The following is a 20549-nucleotide window of genomic DNA, read 5'->3' on the forward strand; positions in this document are numbered from 1 at the left end:
TTCATTTCCCATGGGGCCGTAAATGGCGAAAAATAGTGTGGATGGCATGGCAACCCACCTTATTATACAACAAATAAAGTAGAAAATATTTCTTATATGCTTCACCTAATCTAACACTCCAAACCCTTAAACACTAACCATAAGAAATTTAAAACTACACTCTCAAATCCACTCCATAACCACATATCAATCTCACAAATGAGACACAAAACCAAGATAGATGGTCGTGATCTTGCCTCAAGGCCAAGATCATCTAAGCAGATTTCAAGGTGTTTGCAACGTCAATTACAAATCGGTATTTGACGTCGGCTTTTGCAAGTCGTTTTAGAGCAGTGTTCACGTAATCCATCGGAACAACCTCGATATTTGCCATTATGCCGTGTTCTGCCGCAAAATCGATCATTTCTTGGGTTTCTTTCATTCCTCCGATGGCACTGCCGGCGACAAGTTTCCTCCTGAGAAGTTAGAAATGTTATTACAATGAATTAAGAGAGAGAAAGAAGGATGAGTAAATGAATGATAGGTAGCTCATTTGGTAACAAGTAATGAATGAAAACTTTTAAGAATTATGTTAGGTATGTTTACCGATGAGCATAGGAATCATGGGTAGTTCAAATGGATTTTCTGTGGCCCCCGCCACGATCAACTTCCCATGTGGCTTCAAAAGAAGGATCAACGGCTGTAAAGGGTGATTGGCCGACACTGTATCCATGATTCCATCCAACGTACCCATGGCAGCCTAAACACCAGATCAAACGCAAAATGTCAAAATAAATCCCAGATTATAAGCCCATTTATTTGCTAATATATATGATTCTTACCAGCATTTGTTCCTGGTTACGGCTGACCAGGAACGAGTCAGCACCAGTCGTTCAATTGCCTCCTCCTCCTTACTTGGAGAAATGCTTATGACGGTAACCTTCATTCCAAAAGCCTTAGCAAACTTGACAGCCACATGGCCGAGCCCACCGAGCCCGACAATCCCTATAGACTCAGGCCGAAATATATAGCCCGTAATTCTGGCGCACAAGAGCGGTGCATCTCCGTCAAGTGGCATGTTATTGGGTATGCGGACCACGTAGCACTGGTGGACCACCACCATATCGGAGTAACCTCCGTAGGTCTTGGTTCCATCGTGGTAAATCCCACTGTACGTTTGAATCCCTCCAGGCTCCAGCACAATAATTCTCTAAGTCCTGCCTACAACTGTCGCAAGTCTGGCACGAGCCCACGAGGCAGCAGCCTATGCCCACTTTGTCGCCAACTTTGAACTTGTCGACCTTGCTTCCGACCACGGTGACCTCTCCAACAATCTCGTGCCTGCAAGAACGGGTCAACTCAGGTTAGATATGTTGGAAATCTAAGCTTGACCACTTGAGTCTTGGATTTTCCATTGTCTTAGAAATTGTTTCTTGCCCATGGAACCATGGTTTGAAATTTCAGTTTCGGCATATATTTGGGACCTAACCGAAACTGAAATTTCAGCTGAAATCTCGAAATTTCGGCCGAAATTCGGTAAAGATGCGCAAAGTGTCGGTTTTGTAAAGGAATAAAAAATTAATATATATTTTTAAATTTCGCCGAAATTGTCGAAATTTAAGAGATTTCGACAAAAATGTCCGAAATTTGGACCGAAATTTGGTAAGTTTCAGTAATTTCGGATTTTGGGCGTTTCGGTTTCATTGTTGACTGAAATCCAAAATTTCGAATTTCGGTCAAAATTTAAAACCATGCATGGAACTTGCCTTGCAACCATTGATGTTCCCTCATCAATACTCTACTACTTTGGGAGTTTACAACCTTGACTTGACCACACTGATAATCACTCTTTTGAGAGTTAATGTTCTAGGGATTTAGTTTTGTTTTTTGTAATTATGTTAGTCATTTACTTTTCATTTGTTAATGTATTAATGCAACTTAGGAAAGCTAAGTTTAGTTAAGAAAAGTTAATCTCGTATTTGAAGTATAGGGTATATTTTGGGCCATGTATCTTCTTCATTTTGTAAGCCATTTTAGTGGAATTTTAAGTCTCTTAAGTAGTATAACAACTTGGGCTTCTTTCTTTGTGTGTTTGGCATTAAGAGAACAATTTTCTTTTCTTCAATCATATCATTTCCCTCCATCCAAGTTGGTTTCATTCCAACATGATATTGGTTAAGAAAATAATACCGTGAAGTGACAAACTATGCCAATGTGCATTATTTTTCAAAAAAAATAAATAGAAAACCCATGCTTAATGGAGGGATAGAATCACAATGCTAAAGCTGGGCGAGTGAACTCAAAACTCGGCCAACTTGGCTTGACTCGGTAGCAAAACTTAGCTGCTCTGTCTCGTTCAAGACTAGTACAAAATAAAGGAAGTAGAACTTAAAATCTAAAAAATTACTTAACTTCATCAGCACAAAAATCAAAATACAAAATTGATAAGTCAAAGGGTCAACTCTCAAATGCAAATCTCTAGAAACTGCACACCTTATCGTCCAGACGATGCGCTTCCAAAGACGGAGAGTGTATGATATCATGGGACTGCTAACTCTTGCCTCAATTATTACAGATAAGGTCTTTGCCTGCACCCCTGATTGGGATTGTGGAGAAGGCTCCAGATGAGCTGTGTAGAACTGTAGATATGTGTGGCAGAGTGGGGGTTACTAGTTTATTCTTGTGCACTCTTTATAGATAATTTTTAAAGGTCCGGAAGATTCTAGGGTGGTCTTGGACCATTGGGATGATTACCATATGGGCCATATGGCACAATCCAGACAATTATAGTGCAATTATGGGACTCTATAAATAAGAGAAAGCTCCTCATCTGAGGATCACCTAAAAATCTTGTAAGCATTTCCATTTGTGCAACACAGAGTGAATTTTGTTCAATATTAGATGCTTCTTTATAAGTTTCAAATATCCTGTAGTGCTAACGCTCTTTGTACCCTGGTACGTCCCTTGTCTTATGCTAACTTGGGGTAACGGGCGTTTATCAGTAAACTCATGGGACCCACTTTTTTTTTTTTACTGTTGATGGGCAAGGTAAGAAAAGGAGAGTAATGGAATGATCCTAACCGTCAGATGAGAGAGACAGATAAAAGATGAGGTGGTCGTGTACCCGGGGACAACAGGGAAATCGGTAAATCCAAAGTCATCCATGACCCAATGTAGGTCCGTATGGCACATTCCACAAAACAATATCTTAATAATAACATCATCCTCACCATTAGCCCTGCAAAAAACAAACTTTATGGGTGGCAATACCATTCTCTCCTCTATTAGCTGCCCAACCAAAAACCTTCTGACTTCTGAGGGTGTTCTTCCACTGCTGATTTGGACATCTTTTTTTCTTATCTTTCCATATATATACGATAGCATTGTGTATAAGAGAGGAATGTTCGACCCCTATTCTCGGATGGGTCAAGTCAGGTGGCTCAATTACACGAGGTTTCTAGAAGAAAAGCGGGTATTTGGGCAACGTGGCTCAATCTCAACGGCCCATCTGATATTCTACCGTCTGAAAGCACGGGCTCGATATCTGACTCTTTCTTTACGGTTCTACGGTCTAAAAACTTTTCTTCTACGGCTTGAATGAAATGCCAAGTGGGAAGTCTTGGAATGGATGGATGGGTGTCCATATCAAAATTGAATATGGAGAAGAAAAGTCTCATACGATCCGACCCAGAAAAGTCTCTGATTGGCTGCTTAGAGGCTTAGAGCTTCATGGGATATTGCAGTGGCCTGGTTAAAACATGTAAAACAAGGTGAGTAAGCCTCATTATTAAAACTTGGTCGTGGGGATAAACCTTCTTTTTTTGCCTTCTCTTTCTTCTCTTTTTCCGTTTTCTACACGGACATGGAACCGAAGCTTCTTCTAAACGCCTCATTAACTTTAAACTTTCTCCATTTTCAACCCTGTATAAAGAGAATCAACAAATCTTGGTATTCAAAGCAGGCACCTCGTCTCTTTGTCTTTTCATGGGAAATTTGTACCGTCAAATGCATAAAATAGTATGAGATGAAAAACGGTACGTACACACATCTTCTTCTGTCTTTACCTTGAATTCCAAATGTAAAGACAAAAACATGAAGATTCCGGGTCAGTTGAAAAAACAAGCCACGATACAAGTATTTAAAACTATATTATGCGACCAAGACCAATCGATGGTGATGGCTACTTATATTATGCGACCAAGACCAATCGACCAAGACCTTCTTTCTTTTTACTCTTCTTCCTTTTTTTTTACAGAACCGAAGCTTCTTACTTTTAACTTTCTCCATTTTCAACCCTGTAAAAATATAAGGGAATCAACAAGTCTTCGTATTCAAAGCAGGCACCTAATCGGTTTGTCTTTCCATGAAAATTTGTACCGTCAAATCCATAAAATACTATGAGATGGAAAACCGTCCACATCTTCTTGTGTCTTTATCTTCAAAATGTAAAGACAAAAACATGAAGATGGGAACAGGATCAGTGGAAAAACAAGCCCAGTTTTTAGGGAACGGCGAGATTTTAGAAAAACGTTACTATCAATTTACGACCAAAGTAAACATTTAAAACTATATATGTATATAATATGTCGCAAATGGTTCACGATGGCTAAAAGGATCATTGTATTTGGGTTAGAGATTCCTTTCCATGGCTTCAAAATTTTCAAAACTGAACCGAACCAAATAGGCCGGTTCGGTTCGGTTAGGGTTGGACCCGAACCATATCCAACCCTACATTCGGTCGTGAGAGACTAAACCACCAAATGAAAACTTGCTAGGACTAAACCAAAAGGGTGATAAGATATAAAAGGCAACATGCAATAGACAGCAATTTAAAGGAAGGAAATAATGCAGTGGCTGAATGGGTAACATTATGGATGGAATTCATGTGGAGCCGAAATGGCAACTATTGCCAATTAGAATCTTTACTTCTTTATTAGGAATGATCCGGTTGTAACATTTCCTTTATTATTTAGGAAACTAGCTCAGTACACTTTGTATTTAATGCAATGGAATTCTGCTAGCTTCTCACGTTGCAAGGTGCAATTTTCCTTTTAAGTGCTTTCAATGTGATGGTGCCTATGGGTTAACAAAAGGAGAATTTAAAAACTTTTTAGATAAATGTGGTATTATTTTGCGGATATCTTGTCCCCATACTCCTGAACAAAATAGGGTAGCTGAGCGCAAGATTAGACATATTAATGAGATGGGTACCACTCTTTTATTTCAGGCTTCCATGCCTAAACGTTTATGGCTTGAGGCTTTCTATGCCTACACCTGTACTACATGGAAAATCTCCTCATGAAACTCTTTATGGACAAAGTCTAGATTATGGACTACTTCGTGTATTTGGATGTCAGTGCTTTCCCTATCTCAGGCCATATCAGCGTGACAAACTGAGTCCTAAGTCACTCTCATGTGTTTTCCTAGGCTACAGTGACACTCAGAAAGGATATCGATGTTATGAACCCACATCAGGACGTGTTTATATCTCGCGGCACGTTGTCTTTAATGAGGACATTTTTCCCTTCACTGTCTCGCATGTTGAATGTTGCCTTTTATATCTTATCAAAGGGTTATTGTTTACACCTGCTCTTGAGTTCGATCGATCAATTAGAACCGAGTCAATGAGTTATGATCCAATTGGACTATGTCAAAGGAGTGACATGCCAGTTGTCGCCTAAGGGAAGGGGGGGTGACAACCACCTGGAAGGAGGGAGGACATGCAAGTAATGGAGCCTGAAACAGGCAGTTTTCAGAACTTCTCTCTTTGAGAACATCGAGTGATGGAGAGCGGTTACCTGAATAAAGCTAAAAAAGTAGATGTTTATCTCCCAATAAAAGGTCCCAGAACTAAAATCAAACATGTCTTGGCATTTATCTTTTGTCATTTACTTTTATGCATTGTCATAAAGCTTTTATAGCTGTAGCTTGTTCTGAATTGAATTAAGGAAGGGAAGAATTCATCTTCCCATGTGAGTTTTTCTCTTTAATTCCCTATCCCTCGCACTGGTGTTTTCTTTACACACTTTGTTAGTTAGTTGGACGATTTGTAGACCCTCAGAGTCATTTATATTTTGCGTGCATCAACGCCTTCCTTTACAATTTGCACACATCGGCTCCCATGAATCATTCACATATTGTGTGTGTGTCGACGCGTCGTTCACATTCCGTGTGTATCAGCATCCCCACATTTGGTGTCTTGAAGTACCATACAAAAGTCATATCCATCTGTGTAAAGGCAGAGGAGCCTAAGAAAGAAGTGAGTTTCCCAAATTCTTCTCAATTGCCTGAAATCCCACCTGAGGGGATGGAAACGTTTCGTTCGTTGACCCCCACGAATTGAGTTTCTATCTTACCTCCCAGGAGGCTGGCAGCGCTGCGGATATCAAATACTCTCTCTCTACGTTAGTGTCTGTTCTTCATAGTAAACAATTTTTTTTGCGCCTAATTTTATTATGGCATAAAATTTATATTTCCTCCAGAGGCTGTAAAAGACTACGACTATGGTGTTGCTTTTTCTCCCGATGCCGTATTTGAGTCGTCCCATTTTACGAGTAAGTCAATTACAATGAAGAAAAGGCTTGCTAGGCCGCTCAAACGACTTTTATTAGGACTCTATGTCCATTTTCTGATAGGTGTGCCCGGGCATTGTACCCATGGAGCTAATTTCATCGTAGCTACGTAAAATAATATGAATAAGTCCTTCAACACCCCTAGCGTGTGACCCCCTCTTTAATCGTTTATATTTCAACACCAATTATCTTGAACATCCCTAAATCTTAAACCCTAACTCCCTGTATTATTCTCAAATGGATTCCTCTAGTTTAGGAAATTCGGACTTATCATTGCAAGAATATTAACATGAAATCATGAGTGTGTTACTATTTCTGGTACCACAAGTTAATGACCATACATTCAGAACACTTACTTAGTGATTAGCTAAATTGATCTAGCAGCCCGTTGTTGCTTCGAATCTTCAATCCATTCCGTAGCCTACATTGCTCTGCGATTGGATGTTCCTATGGCCCCGTTCATTTTGGATTTTGTGATTGGATGATCATACGACCATAATCGTTTTGGAATTTTAGAATTGATTTTGAGTCCAAAACTGATTATTGGACTCAAAATCGAGCTCAATAGTCGAATAAGAAGAGAGGCGAACTTAATTTGATGGCGTAGTTACTAGAGTATAACAACCTCTTATATAACAAACAAAATAGACAAAAACCTGGCATGTTTATTTAGACAAAACACTCCAACTGCTAAGGGAGAAAATACAGTAAAGAGAAACTCAATATGCAACCCTAATTCTTATATCAACATATAATTAACTACGGCAGACAACAAAATATAAACCATCATGATTTAGGCCAGGGGGATGCTTCGATGCCGTTGGATTGGCTAAGCTTTTAAGGTGTTTCCGATGTCGAGGACAAATCGGTATTTGATGTCATTTTTCGCAAGGCGCTCCAAGGCCGTGTTCACATAGTCCATCGGAACGAGCTCAATATCGGCTGTTATATTGTGTTCCCCTGCAAAATCTATCATCTCTTGTGTCTCTTTCATTCCTCCGATGGCGGTTCCAGCTACAATCTTCCTCCCTGCAAAATCGGAATTAAAATGTCACAAGTCAAGATTAAGAACTTCTAATGATAAGGAATGGAAATTGGCCTATAATGGAATCTCCCATTTGATTGATCTCGACTGTCTACTTTGTAGGCCTTGCTTTTGACCCTTTATGGCTAAATTATACCATGCCAATCATCCAATCCTAACATTTAGACGTTAGGATTGCATGATTGGCCTAAATTTTGGGTGATGGCAGAACCAAAAGAAAGGCATGTCAAATTAACAGTTTGGATGAATCAAAGGTGAGGCATCACAATTGTATAATACATACCCATGAGTAGAGGGAAAACAGGGAGCTCGAGCGGTTGTACGGTGGCACCAACAAGAATGAGCCTCCCATGAGACTTGAGTAGACCGAGCAATGGCATCAGAGGGTGATGTGCAGCCACTGTATCTATGATTCCATCCATTGTGCTCATCGCTGCCTATATATACACCACACCAAATCCAAAACATAATTAATCTTCCTCTAAGAGACTTCATATCCGTCCGATCTTGATCGAATGGCTCGTACACATTGAAAAGATCATGTATACGAGAGTCATGGAGTCATCCCAACTCTAGAGAATCAAAGGACTACTCCGCTGACTTTGGCACAGTAGTAAGTAGTAACTCGGACTGGAATAAGTGAGTCAACTCGGACGAGTCAATGACTGACTCAGAAATTAAAAGAAATAAAAAAATCTAATCACCATTACCTGCATTTTCTCCTGGTCACGGCTGACCAGGAACGCGTCGGCACCGAGTTTCTCAATTGCCTCCTTCTCCTTGCTAGGTGAAGTGCTTATCACTGTAACCTTCAGCCCAAAAGCCTTTGCAAACTTGACCGCCACGTGACCGAGCCCACCGAGCCCAACTACTCCAAGATGCGTTCCGGGCTTGTTTAGCCCGAAGAATTTCAATGGGCTGTACACTGTAATCCCGGCGCACAATAGTGGAGCGCCTCCGTCCATGGGTAGTTTCTCCGGGAATTTCACCGCAAAGTGCTGGTCGACAACTAGTATATCAGAATATCCTCCTTTGGTTATTGTCCCATCGTGATCAGGGTAGCTGTAGGTTTGCACCATTTTAGGACAGTAGTTCTCTAGGTCTTGGGTGCAGTCATCGCACTCCCGGCATGAATTGACAAGGCACCCAACTCCGGCCTTGTCGCCCACTTTGAACTTCTTCACCTTGCATCCTACTTCGGTCACTATGCCGGTGATCTCGTGCCTGCATGGAGAGAACTTGGGTGAGTCGCATGGGGAAAAGTTGTAGGGGTGCACAAGTTGGGTCTCTGGTGTAATCAAACAGCCAGATAAGCAGACCATTGTGATAAGGTGCCATAAAGTAGTGTTTTTCAAACAAAAAAGCCACCAAAAGCTCAACCAAATTTTGGCTCGGGTTGGTAAAAGCCAGCCCGATTTAATTTTGGGTTCTGTTAAGGGTGAGGTCTTGTGCAACCCACCATGAACCCGACCCTTCGTCCTCTAATTTTATCATGATTTCTCATGACTATGTTTTTTTTTACTGTATTTTTCTATTTGGTCCTAGGTTAACCTGAACCCGACCTGACCCGATTTGGAAAAAGCAGGCTAGACAGGTTGCATTAATGTTGAGAAATTTAGAGGCAAGTTGGTTTAGGGTTGACCATCCTTCACCAGAGGCTTGGATTGGATCGGATCGGGTTAGGGTTGAGGGAATGCCATCTTGGGATGGGCTAGGAACCTGATCCTCATCCAACCCAATCCGAGTTGCACCCCTAAAAATTGTTGTCAGCTTAAGATTATGGAAATTGTGGTACGTTCTGCTCTGACTAGCAGATGCCAAAACCAATTTATATGGGTCCCACCATAAATGAATTATTAATATTTTGTTAGATTTTTAAGGTAAAAGAAAGGGAAAAGAAGAGGGAGTCTAAAGAAGAGCAGGCTGACCCGGGGACACAAGGGTATGGGGTCATGAAAAAGTCGTTCTTGATAAAATGAAGGTCCGTGTGGCATATCCCGCAAAACAGTATCTTCAACGTCACGTCATTCTCGCCATTAGCCCTGCAAAACATCGTAACCCACGTCAGTTTTTATCCCAAATAATGTCATATTTATTTAATAAATAGAGAAAATATATGTTGCTTACTTGCTTGGCACTTTGCCGTAGGATATTTTTGTGTGGGTCCTACTTCTACCCTTAAGGTGATAGAGACACATAAAACTATTATAGAAGCCCTCCAAAAGATTATTAAATGAGATGGGAGGCGACTAGATTGAAAATTTTAATAAATCAATGGCCCGCCTTCATTTAAACTTTTCAAAACTTTAATGTTTGATCAACAGCGTTGAGTATTAAGATTAACAATAATTAGTAATGAATCCAATGGCCAAGGGCACGTTAGGCAAATATATATAAAATCTGAAAATTTCCCATTCTGTAGGTGAATTTTTCTAAGTTTTTTACATGGAAAATTTAACCGTTCCAAGAAAAATGAATTTTCCAAAAATATATCATTTTCCAAAAAGCCAAAGGTTTTCTATGTGCAATCGAGACCGTTGATCTTTTAGACATATGAAACCACCCTTTGATTACCGTCCTGATCAACGGATCCGATGACGTACACGTGACACAAGCTCTGCCAAACAGGTGTCTTAAGCATCCTAAAGTATCTCTTATAACTGATAAAAAGTAGCGTGTAGAGAGCATAGTTAGCAAAACGTGATTCGCCAAAAAAATGGGATGGCAAAAATACGAGTTTAATACGGTACTGGTTCAAAAAAATGGAAACACGAGGAAATGAGTTTAGAATTTTGTCATTTACAAAATATGATGGGGGTAAAACTGGAAAGTTGGCCCAAAAAAACGAAGTTTTATTCATTGTGAAAGTTTTAAACGGCACACCAATAAACGCACGGAGTTTTAAACAGAGTTTTGCTAACTATGGTAGAGAGAGAGAGATTGTGATGAAAACGATTTTCCAATCACCACCAATTCGAAAAGAACAACGTTCGAAACCCCAAAACTAATTGATTGTAAAGGGAAATGAAAGGGCATCACCAAAAAATAACAAAAAAAAACTTAATTAAACTAATTGTTCAATAAAATAAAATAAAAATTAGCAATACCTTCTAGAAAATTTGAATGGAGAGAGGACCCCAGACTCATCTTTTGCAGCCCAACCGAAGGCCTTGGTTGGGAGTTCAACTTCTGGTGATTTCGACATCTTAATTCTCTCTTTTCCTCTCTTCTTTCTTCTTCTTCAACAAAAGGGAGAAGGTGGGGATGGACGATACAAAGGAGAGAGGATGGGGTGCCTCTATATAATACCCCAGATTTGACTAGTAGCGCACCCAGTCCGATTACAAAAATATATATAAAATTATCAAGTATTATTATAACTAATATTCAACATAGGGATGGTGGCTGCTTAAGAAAATTCAAAATCATCCTTAGACCATGATTCATGCATGACCTTCGCATATTGTTAATACCCCCCATTTTGCCGCTTGCACCCCCTTATTTTGTCTCATGTGACAAATTTTACGAGGAAAATTTTACCGTCAAATGCATAAAATTACTATGAGATGAAAAAGGGAAATGATATCAGCGCAGATGTTATTTCCCGATGAAATTAGGTCGATTTCTTCTTGTGTTTTATCGTGAAAATGTTAAGACAAACACATGAAGATGGGAACGGGGTCAGTTGAAAAAAAACAAGGCCAGATTTAGGGAACGATAGACAAACCCTATCGTAAATCTTAAGTCATAAGTCATAAGTCACAAGTCACGTGTTAGGGTCGTTAGTAACATCATAGAATGTTCCATAGATGACGAAGAAATGTCTCTGATTGGCTGCTGAGGGCATTTTGGGAATGTATTAAGCAATTTTACAGCTGGTTAAAACATGTAAAACCTGGTGGGTTCGTCCCATTATCAAAACTTGGTCATGAGGATATCAGTAGTCTAAAAACGTTAGTTTTTCTACCGGGGATTTCGGATTCAACCTTCTTTTCTTTCTACTCTTCTTCCCTTTTGAACACCGACATAGAACAGAAGCTTCTTTAAACAGCCTCTTTAGCTTTAAACTTTCTCCATTTTCAACCCTGTAAGAGTATTAGTGAATCAACAAGTCTTCGTATTCAAAGCAGGCAACTCATCGGTTTGTGTTTTCATGGAAAATTTGTACCGTCAAATCCATAAAATACTATGAGATGAAAAACGTTCCACATCTTCTTGTGTCTCTATCTTTAAAAAGTAAGGACAAAAACATGAAGATGGGAACAGGGTCAGTTGAAAAAACAAGCCCAGTTTAGGGAACGATAAGATTTTATGAAAACGTTACTATCAATTTACGACCAAAGTAAACATTTAGAAGTATATATGTAGGGCAGCAACAGGGTCGGGTTTTTAAAACCTAGCCCAACCCTGGATCCCATTATCTCGGCCCTGACCCGCCCTAACCCTGAGTCAGGGCCAACAAACCTCAACCCATGGCCCCGCCCTACAGGGCTCAGTGCTGGCCCTGGCCCGCCCTGATTTGCCTTGATTGGGTAGGGCCGGGCCGGGCCAGCCCTAATTGACCCTAGTGCAAATACTTGTTAAGAGTGCCAAAAATAAAGGAACAACTTATCATATAGAACAAAATGATCAATAAACAGAGAAAAGGAACAAAATAAGACAATATGAATTCAACAACATGACGGACAACAAAGACAATTAATAATAATAATCTAAAGAAACATCAATCCAAGATAATAGAAAACATTAGCAAAAGAAACATGCATGGATGAGTCAATTCTATAATAGAAAACTTAGGGTCGGGCCGGGTCAGGGTACCCGAGGCATTAACCCAGAACCCGACCCGACCTGAGTCAGGGTCTACAAAAATGAACCCTGACACGCCCTCAGGGTTGGAAAATCCAGCCCTGACCCTGTTCGGGCTCAGGGCGGATCAGGGCTGAAAGGGCCAAACTTGCACCCTGTGGACCCCGATCCGAGGACGGCGCCGAGGGACGCGAGGTCCCCACAGCAATCCTCAAAGATCTCCACAACGTGAAGGAGAGCTCTACCAAGGAACTCTCGAAACTGTTGCCACCCTCACAGCATAGCATGAGTGGCGATATAAAAAGAAAGAGATACATCCTGATCCGGAGCCAGGGCTCGAAACCAAGATATATCTGAAAATAACTCAGAGTCGCCATCCATGGACACGCCATGGAACCAAAACAAATGCTCTGTTTGCAATGGATAACCAGAGATACAAAAGGTCCGTGCCTGATGACGAATGGAGAAGGTCCGAAGAGCGCCCCCAATTCGCCCGAGTGCGAACACTTGGTCTCTTATGCCATTTATTATTAACCTCGAAGAGTTTTGGGCAAAAATCATGTGAAATGGGAACGATCATCAGGAATCGTCTATCTAAGCATGCATTTCTTGAGAATAGAAATAATAAGCACACAAAAAATAAATGAAAGAGGTGTCACCTAAGCATAGCTAGGTTATGAGTGACATACCTAATGGGTGTCTAAATTCTGATGTGCAAACACATGCAAGCTATAGCTAAATGTATAAGATCAGTACAAGAAAGTAAGAAAACACATCAAAAGAAATACAATAACTACACAACAAATCCTAAGACTCTAAATTATTAGCCCGAGTCCTCGGATGGTCTGGTATTCATCCAAAGAAGCCTACGTATCCCCGCCTCCACGAGAATCAAGGCAACGTAGTTCTTCGCACCTATTCTAAGCTAGGATGCCTAAGACACCTAGACCTCTATCCTAGACTCGATCTAAAAGACCGGACTAGTTATTAAAGTTTATTGTACGATTATTTAAATTCCAGTGAATTGTGAATTTTAGGACACCCTATATGTCCTAGCTAAATGCAGATTAGCCCTAGGCTAATGCAGGTGGTTCCTACAACCTATGTGTAACTAGGCTGTGTGCCCTAAGGAAAATAATAGGATTGCTAACGTATCCAAGACCTAGTCATCAGTCAGCGATGTGAATCGCCAACTAACCGGACGGAGGCACTCCTAGCTAGGACAAACCCCTAACTCTAAAACAAACACAAACAAGCACACAACAAATCAAAGACGAACTCCTAACTCTAAAACTCTCTATCTAGGACAAACTCCTAACTCTAGAGAAAGATTTTTGTTAAAAACAAGGTTTTAAAGTTGAAGGGTTAAAGCATTTTTATTTACAAAGTTTGGCTGGACTTGGGATGAAGATCCCAAGCTGCACTACGTACCTCGTGGAAGAGGATCAAGCCAACGTAGTTCGAAACGAACTCTCAAACTACGCTTCTAAAAGAAACACTCAACACTTTAGATTTTTTTAAAGGTTTTTTATGTTTTTCAAATATTTTTGATATTTTTAAAGTTTTCAAATGTTTTTTTTAGTTTCGAATTTCTGATTTTTTTGGATTTTAAAGCTTTTCCAATGCTCTAAACCTTTAAATGTTTTCAATCTTAAAGGGAACACGCAAGAACAACCACAAACTAGGGCAAAGACCTAAATCCAAAAGGGAAAACCCCGAACAAGCAACTAACGCCTCAAAGAGACGAACCACAATAAGAAAGATAGCGTCCCAAGAAGAGAGAAAACGATCCAAGATCTCAAACAAGCAAAGCTCTAATAAGACTGAGTTAGTCTCTAATTAAAATGGAATAACGACAACTCTAAAGGAGAAACTCCTAACTAAAAAAAAACACTAAAGACGGGAGAACAAATGAGTCAGAGACTCTCTAATAACACTACCGAGTCAGAGACTCACTCTAAAAGAGGAGGCCACTCTAACATGAGGCTAGGTAAGCCTCCTAAAGGGGAAACTCTCTACATGAGACAAAGCTTGTCTCCGAGACACAAATGACGTAAAAAGGAATAAGAGACCCTGTGCATATTTGGCAAAGGTAAAACACCCAGCCGGGCCGGACAGCTACCTAGCCCTAGGGTGCAACAAATGTGCAACCCAATACCCATAAGGGTAGGGGTATGCTGCCAAGCCGAGTAGGGTGTTCTCCCAAAACCAAACGACGCACAAAGAGGAGGTTTAGCAAGAGAATGAGACTGGGCAAGTCTCCTATATACAAAGGAGGGGTATGCTACTTGGACTGAGCAAGTCCCCTAAGGATGGGCTTGGGCTAGCGCCTTCATCGCCCTCGCAATGAGAGGGGATTCTAGTATCTAAAGAAAATTAACAGAAATCTATAAGACTGTGTTAGTCTATCAAAGAGAGAAGAAAAGGCTACCAGATAATCTCAAATTTTCAATCAATTATTATAAAAACAAACAAATATCCGCAAAGTATGATTTACAACTAAAGAGTGCACAATCTGTAAGAATATCAACCATAAAATGGTAAACAACATTAATTAGTCCAGACCAGCCGCTGGATAGCCTAATAAAGCAAGAAACAACATTAAACACTTCTATGCCCAACCACAAGTACCACTGCCCCAATATGGGGGTGAAATCAGATGATGCTAAAGTAATCATCTGATATCACAAATACACAGGATAATATTTCTAAGCCCGCCTTGAGATCAGACAGTACTCATGTCGATAATATCGAATAGAGTAGTCATCTGATCTCCTTCTTTCCTAAAACAATTTATTTAAATAAAAGACAAGTTTATGAACCTCAAGAGAGTCTCACCTGAGCAGTCCATTTATTATCATCTTCAAAACCTAACTCAAAGATTAGTACAAGAGAAGAATATATAAAAAAAAATATCAAAAGATTATGATAATTCCAATTTATTAAAAATTTCAGTGCATACATGGGACATCAACTTGTGCAGATCCAAGTGCGAAGCGGTGAGCCACAAAACATAAAGACGGGCTCCAAGTAACCTTATCATTGCCCTGAGAAGGGTTCTAACTGGCTAAACACTCTAAGAGGAGAGAATCCCTTAACCTGCGAAAACTCTAAGGCAGGAAGGGAAGAGGCTGGCTCAAGAAACGTTCCATCGTTGCCAAAACCCAAGAGATATTTCCAAAAATCAATGAAACTCCGAGAACCGATGAAAGTTTCGAAAAAGCAAGGTAAATCCCAAAATCGAAGGAGGTCCTAAAAAGGAAATGAAAAGGAATATGATCCTAGGATAAGAATAAGATGCTCATTCACTACGTAGAGATATATGGAAGTAAAATTAGAACATAAGAGACTCGAGAGTGACTACTCCAACATGCTAATCAAATTTTGCTTGGAAACAAATGGAGAATGCACCTTGAAGGAAATGAGAGTTAGAATCAAGGATTTCAGCAATTATCAATAGCAACAAGAAAACTGTTTGTTAGGACCAATGGCTTCCATGAATTGGTCACTAATGCATATGCGAATTCCTAGCAGCTCGCTGTACATACGATATCCCTACGACCTTACTTCCAATATTACAAGGAACCTAATTCACCACCGAACACAACCATTGAAATTTGCCAAAATACAGTACGGTCAGGTTAAAAAGTCAAAATGAGTTAAGCTGCCTATAAAACACCAAGCTCTTGTCCTAACCTAATCATTTACCAACCTGAGCTTGCAACCATATAAATGATCCTCACAAATCATTTGCAATTCAGCAATCCCTCCTAGCATGGCCACAATTTAGACATGAACTATGCTCTCTGTACATGTACAGGACATGAATACAAAGGCCATAATGTCATTCATACATCCAATCTAACATGATGCCCACACAAATGCTGCAATATAATGCTCCAAGAACAGCACAAGGCTATCTCTTCTATCAGGCAAGCATTAAGTTTAAAGCCGCCCTCAAGAATTTAATAGAGAAAACATAGAAAGAAATTCTAAATCCGAGGCAATTAAGAAATTTACTATGAGCTTGAATATGAAATTGACCTTTTATATATGCATGCGGACTAAAAGAAGGTAAGTAAATTACCTGGACCCCTAAATGACAGCAAATGATAAACCAGAAATAAGAAACAATGCCGAGTGTGATTGCAGCGATGACAAATCCACAGCGAGAGGAATATGATGACAGAATTAGCTTCTCCTTTCCTCAAGGATCCATGAACACATAGCTTTGAAATCTCCCTTGCGCATTTTTTTTTCTACATGAAATGGAAATATACTCTGATCTAGAAACCTAATTTTCGAACAAAGAAGGATGATTCTCAGATCTTAAGGTTTGAGGAGTGAGTTTGGGGGAAAATGGCATGGGTTTGGTGGAATGGGTTTGAACTGGGGATAGGAGATGGATGGTGGAGCTCGGTTGGGTTGGGGTTAAGAAAAATGGGTTTGAGGTGGGTTTTTGAGAAGAAGAGAAAAATGACGAAGAAGATGGTGGCGCAGATTTGGTCGGAGCTCCGATGGGGTTGCCGGAGATGAAGGTTATGGTCGGTGTGGGTGTGAAGGTGGTGTGGCTTTGCCGGATTCCGGCCGGAATCGGTGAGGATGACCGGATTTAATGGCGTAAACAAATGTAGAAGATGTTGATGGAGGGTTTGCTGGGTAGCAGAGATGGGTTTGAGGTGGGTTTAATGGTCAGAGAAATGGGATGGAGTGGTGAAGGAGAGGGAATGGTTGCCGAACGGTGGTGTGGAGATGGTCGGATTTCCGGCATAATCGTCGGAGAAGATGGGTTTCGGCCGTGGGTTACAGAGAGTAAAATAAAATGGGTTTTCTGGTGGTGGCTGTGAGGAGATGGAGGCTAGTGGAGGTAGATGGTGGGAAGATGGGATCTGCCGGCGGGAATGGGCTGGCCGGAGAAGATGAAGTGGAGCGATTGGGGTTTTGGGGTTTTTTCTTTTTAACAAAAAATAAAAAGGGGATGGCCGATGGAAGAGTGGAGAAGAAGGTGGAGATGGGGAGGGATTTAGAGATGAGGTGGTGGTTCGGTTTTGCAGGTGGAATGGGTTTGGCCGGAAGTTGCAGAGGTGGCTGCTAGTGGAGGTGGAGGGTTTGGATAATGGGTTTGAAGGGGAAGGATGGAAATGATGGCTCGCCGGCGGCGAGGGGGAGTGGCCGGAGAAGGTGGCTGGCCAGGAGGATGCCGAAGAAGGTGGTTGGCCGGCCGGAGGAGGTGGGTCTCTCTCTCTCTCTCTCTCTCTCTCTCTCTCTCTCTCTTGTGAAAGTCCTTTTTTTTTTTTTTTGGGGAAAAACCTAGCCTAGCCCTTTTATTCTAAGGGAAGCGATATATTCCAACCCTTTTATTTACTGAGACAGCCCCTCTTAGGGTATATATGGTTATTCATTTGGCATATACGGGGTGGTCCATGTAAAAAAGGGGGCAAAGAATCTCTTCTCTCTAAATGATCCCAACCCCTGATTCGATCCAAGGGTTATTAGGGGTTGCTTAAAGCAAAAGCAACATGGGGATTACTCAAACACCCTTCTAAACATAGCAAATCCCTACAAAGCCTTTGACTTTTATGGTAAAAAGGGGGGGATATTTGCACACCCAAGCTTTGACAATTCATCCCAACACATCCATCTTTGATTATTGCACACACTCTGCTTGTCTTATTTTCCATTTCTCAACCCCATCACTTGAAATTTTGCAGGGGGATCCTTGGGATCACTAGCGACTTCCTGGGGAATTTGTACCCACAAATGTGGGCCATAAGCTGATGGAAACTAAAGCTTTCCTCTCATTTTGGGCCCACTCTCTCTGGAATTTTTTTTTTAACTCTGAGGCCTCAACTCTATTTTAGGGACTTTAGGGCCCGGTCAAAATGGGGTGTCTACACACCCCTATTAATATATGTATATAACATGTCACGAATGGATCATGATGGAGGAAAGGATCATTGTATTTGGATTAGAGATTCCTTTCCAAGGCTTCAAATTTTTTAGAATCGAACTTTATATTTTCAGAACCAAAGCAAACCGAATCGAACCAAATAGGCCTGTTCGGTTTGGTTAGGGTTGGACCCGAACAATGTCCACCCCAACTTTCGGTCGTGAGAGACTGAACCACCAAATGACGACTTGCTAAGACTAAACCAAAAAGGGTTATTGTTTACACCCGCTCTTGAGTTTGATCGCTCAATCGGAACCAAGTCAATGAGCTATGATCCAATTGGACTAGGTCAAAGGAGTGACACGCCAGTTGTCAGTGAAGGGAAGGTGGGGTGACATCCACCTAGAAGGAGGGAGGACATGCAAGTAACGGGCCTGAAACAGGCAGTTTTCGGAACCTCCCTCTTTGAGAACATGGAGTGATGGGGAGCGGGTTATTGGAATAAACCTATAAAAGTAGATGTTTGTCTCGAAAGAAAAGATCCCAGAATTAAAATCAAACATGTCTTGGCATTTATCTTTTGTCATTTACTTTTATCCATTGTCATTTATCTTTTCTAGCTGTAAGTTGCTCTGAATTGAATTAAGGAAGCGAAAAATTCATCTTCTTAGGTGATTCTTTATCTTTAATTTCCTATCCCTCGCACTGGAATTTTCTTTCGACGCTTTGTTAGTTAGTTGGAGGATTTACAGACCCTGAGAGTCATTTATATTTTGCGTGCATCAACGCCATCCTTTGCAGTTTGCGCACATCGACGCCCGTGAATCATTCACAGACTGTGTGTGTCGGCGTGTCGTTCACATTCTGTGCGTATCAGCATCCCCACATTTGGCATCTCGCCGTACCATAAAAATGTCATTTCCATCTATGTAAAGGCAATTCCCAACTTCTTCTCAATCGCCTGAAATCCCATTCCAGGGGATGGAAACATTTCTTTCGTTGACGCCCTAGAATTGAGTTTCTATCTTACCTCCAAAGAGGCTGGTAGGGCTGCGCATATCAAATGCGCGCTCTTTCTCTACGTTAGGGTCTGTTCTACAGAATAAACAATTTTATTTGCGCCCAATTTTATGGGTCTTTGTTTTGGCATAAAATTTATATTTAGGCTTAAAAGATTACGACTATGGTGTTGCTTTTTCTCCCGATGGGCCGTAATTGAGGTGTCCCATTTCTTGGGTAAGTCAATTACAACATAAAAAAGGCTTGCTACACCTCTCAAACGACTTTTACTAGGATTCTATGTCCATTTTCTGATAGGTGTGCCCGGGCATTATATCCTGGAACTAATTTCATTGTAGCCACGTAAAATAATATGAATAAGTCCTTCAACACCCCTAGCGTGTGACCCCCACTTTTTTTCAGGTTGGCCGTGCACATGTCACATATCTACCTCTTTTGGGTTGGTAGTACAAGTGGATATTTAGACCAGTATGGTGAGAGAGGGGGAGTGATGTGGGAGAAGCAGACTTGAAAGGGCACCAACGAGTAGTGGGTGTGAAGTGGCCAAAAAACCAGGAAAAAAGTCAATCATATTTTGAGTGGAGTTTTTTCTTTCCTGGTTTTTCAGGTTTTTCTTACCCTATCCTCTCAGTCCCTCTCGCATCTAAGAGAGGGGGAGGGATTTTGAACTTGTGACGTGTGGTGAGGTGATAGCTCTGATACCATGTGAAACAACCAATTATTTCAAACGCTTAAGGTGTTAGAGTAGGTGTTATTTAATCAATTATATTTCAACACCAAGTATGTTGAACATCGCTAGACCTTAAACCCGAACTCCTCATATGGATTCCTCTAGTTTAGGAAATTCGGACTTATCATTACAAGAATATTCCCATGAAATCAGGGGTGTGTTACTATTTTTGGTAACACAAGTTAATGACCATACATTTGGAACACTTATGTAGTGATTAGCTCAATTGATTTAGCAGCACGTCGTTGGTTCAAATCTTCAATCCATTTCGTAGCCTACATTGCTCTGCGATTGGATGTTCCTACGGCACCGTTCATTTTGGATTTTGGATGGGTTTGATTGGATGATCATACGACCATAATCGTTTTGGAATTTTAGAATTGATTTTGAGTCCAAAACTGATTATTGGACTCAAAATCGAGCCCAATAGTCGAATAAGAAGAGAAGCAAACTTAGTTTGATGGCGTAGTTACTAGAGCATAACAACCTCTTATATAACACACAAAA

The 20549-nt window shown here is 40.7% G+C and overlaps 1 protein-coding gene and 1 pseudogene across 1 annotated transcript; both read right to left on the minus strand.

The window, feature by feature from the left end:
* Window positions 1–253: 253 nt before the first annotated feature.
* Window positions 254–3455, minus strand: LOC143882680 (8-hydroxygeraniol dehydrogenase-like; annotated as a pseudogene).
* A 3741-nt stretch (window positions 3456–7196) lies between these two features.
* On the minus strand, window positions 7197–10888 carry LOC143884276 (8-hydroxygeraniol dehydrogenase-like). The gene is made up of 5 exons (XM_077387750.1): window positions 10704–10888; window positions 9525–9638; window positions 8307–8820; window positions 7880–8033; window positions 7197–7580 (listed from the first exon to the last, which is right to left on the minus strand). The coding sequence occupies exons 1-5, from the start codon at window positions 10799–10801 to the stop codon at window positions 7381–7383; spliced, it is 1080 nt and encodes a 359-aa protein (XP_077243865.1). The 5' UTR covers window positions 10802–10888; the 3' UTR covers window positions 7197–7380.
* Between the last annotated feature and the right edge of the window lie 9661 nt (window positions 10889–20549).

This window comes from Tasmannia lanceolata, unplaced genomic scaffold (genome assembly GCF_043159265.1).
Source record: "Tasmannia lanceolata isolate RefF3 unplaced genomic scaffold, GAP_Taslan_0.1 ptg000008l, whole genome shotgun sequence".
NCBI lineage: Eukaryota > Viridiplantae > Streptophyta > Magnoliopsida > Canellales > Winteraceae > Tasmannia > Tasmannia lanceolata.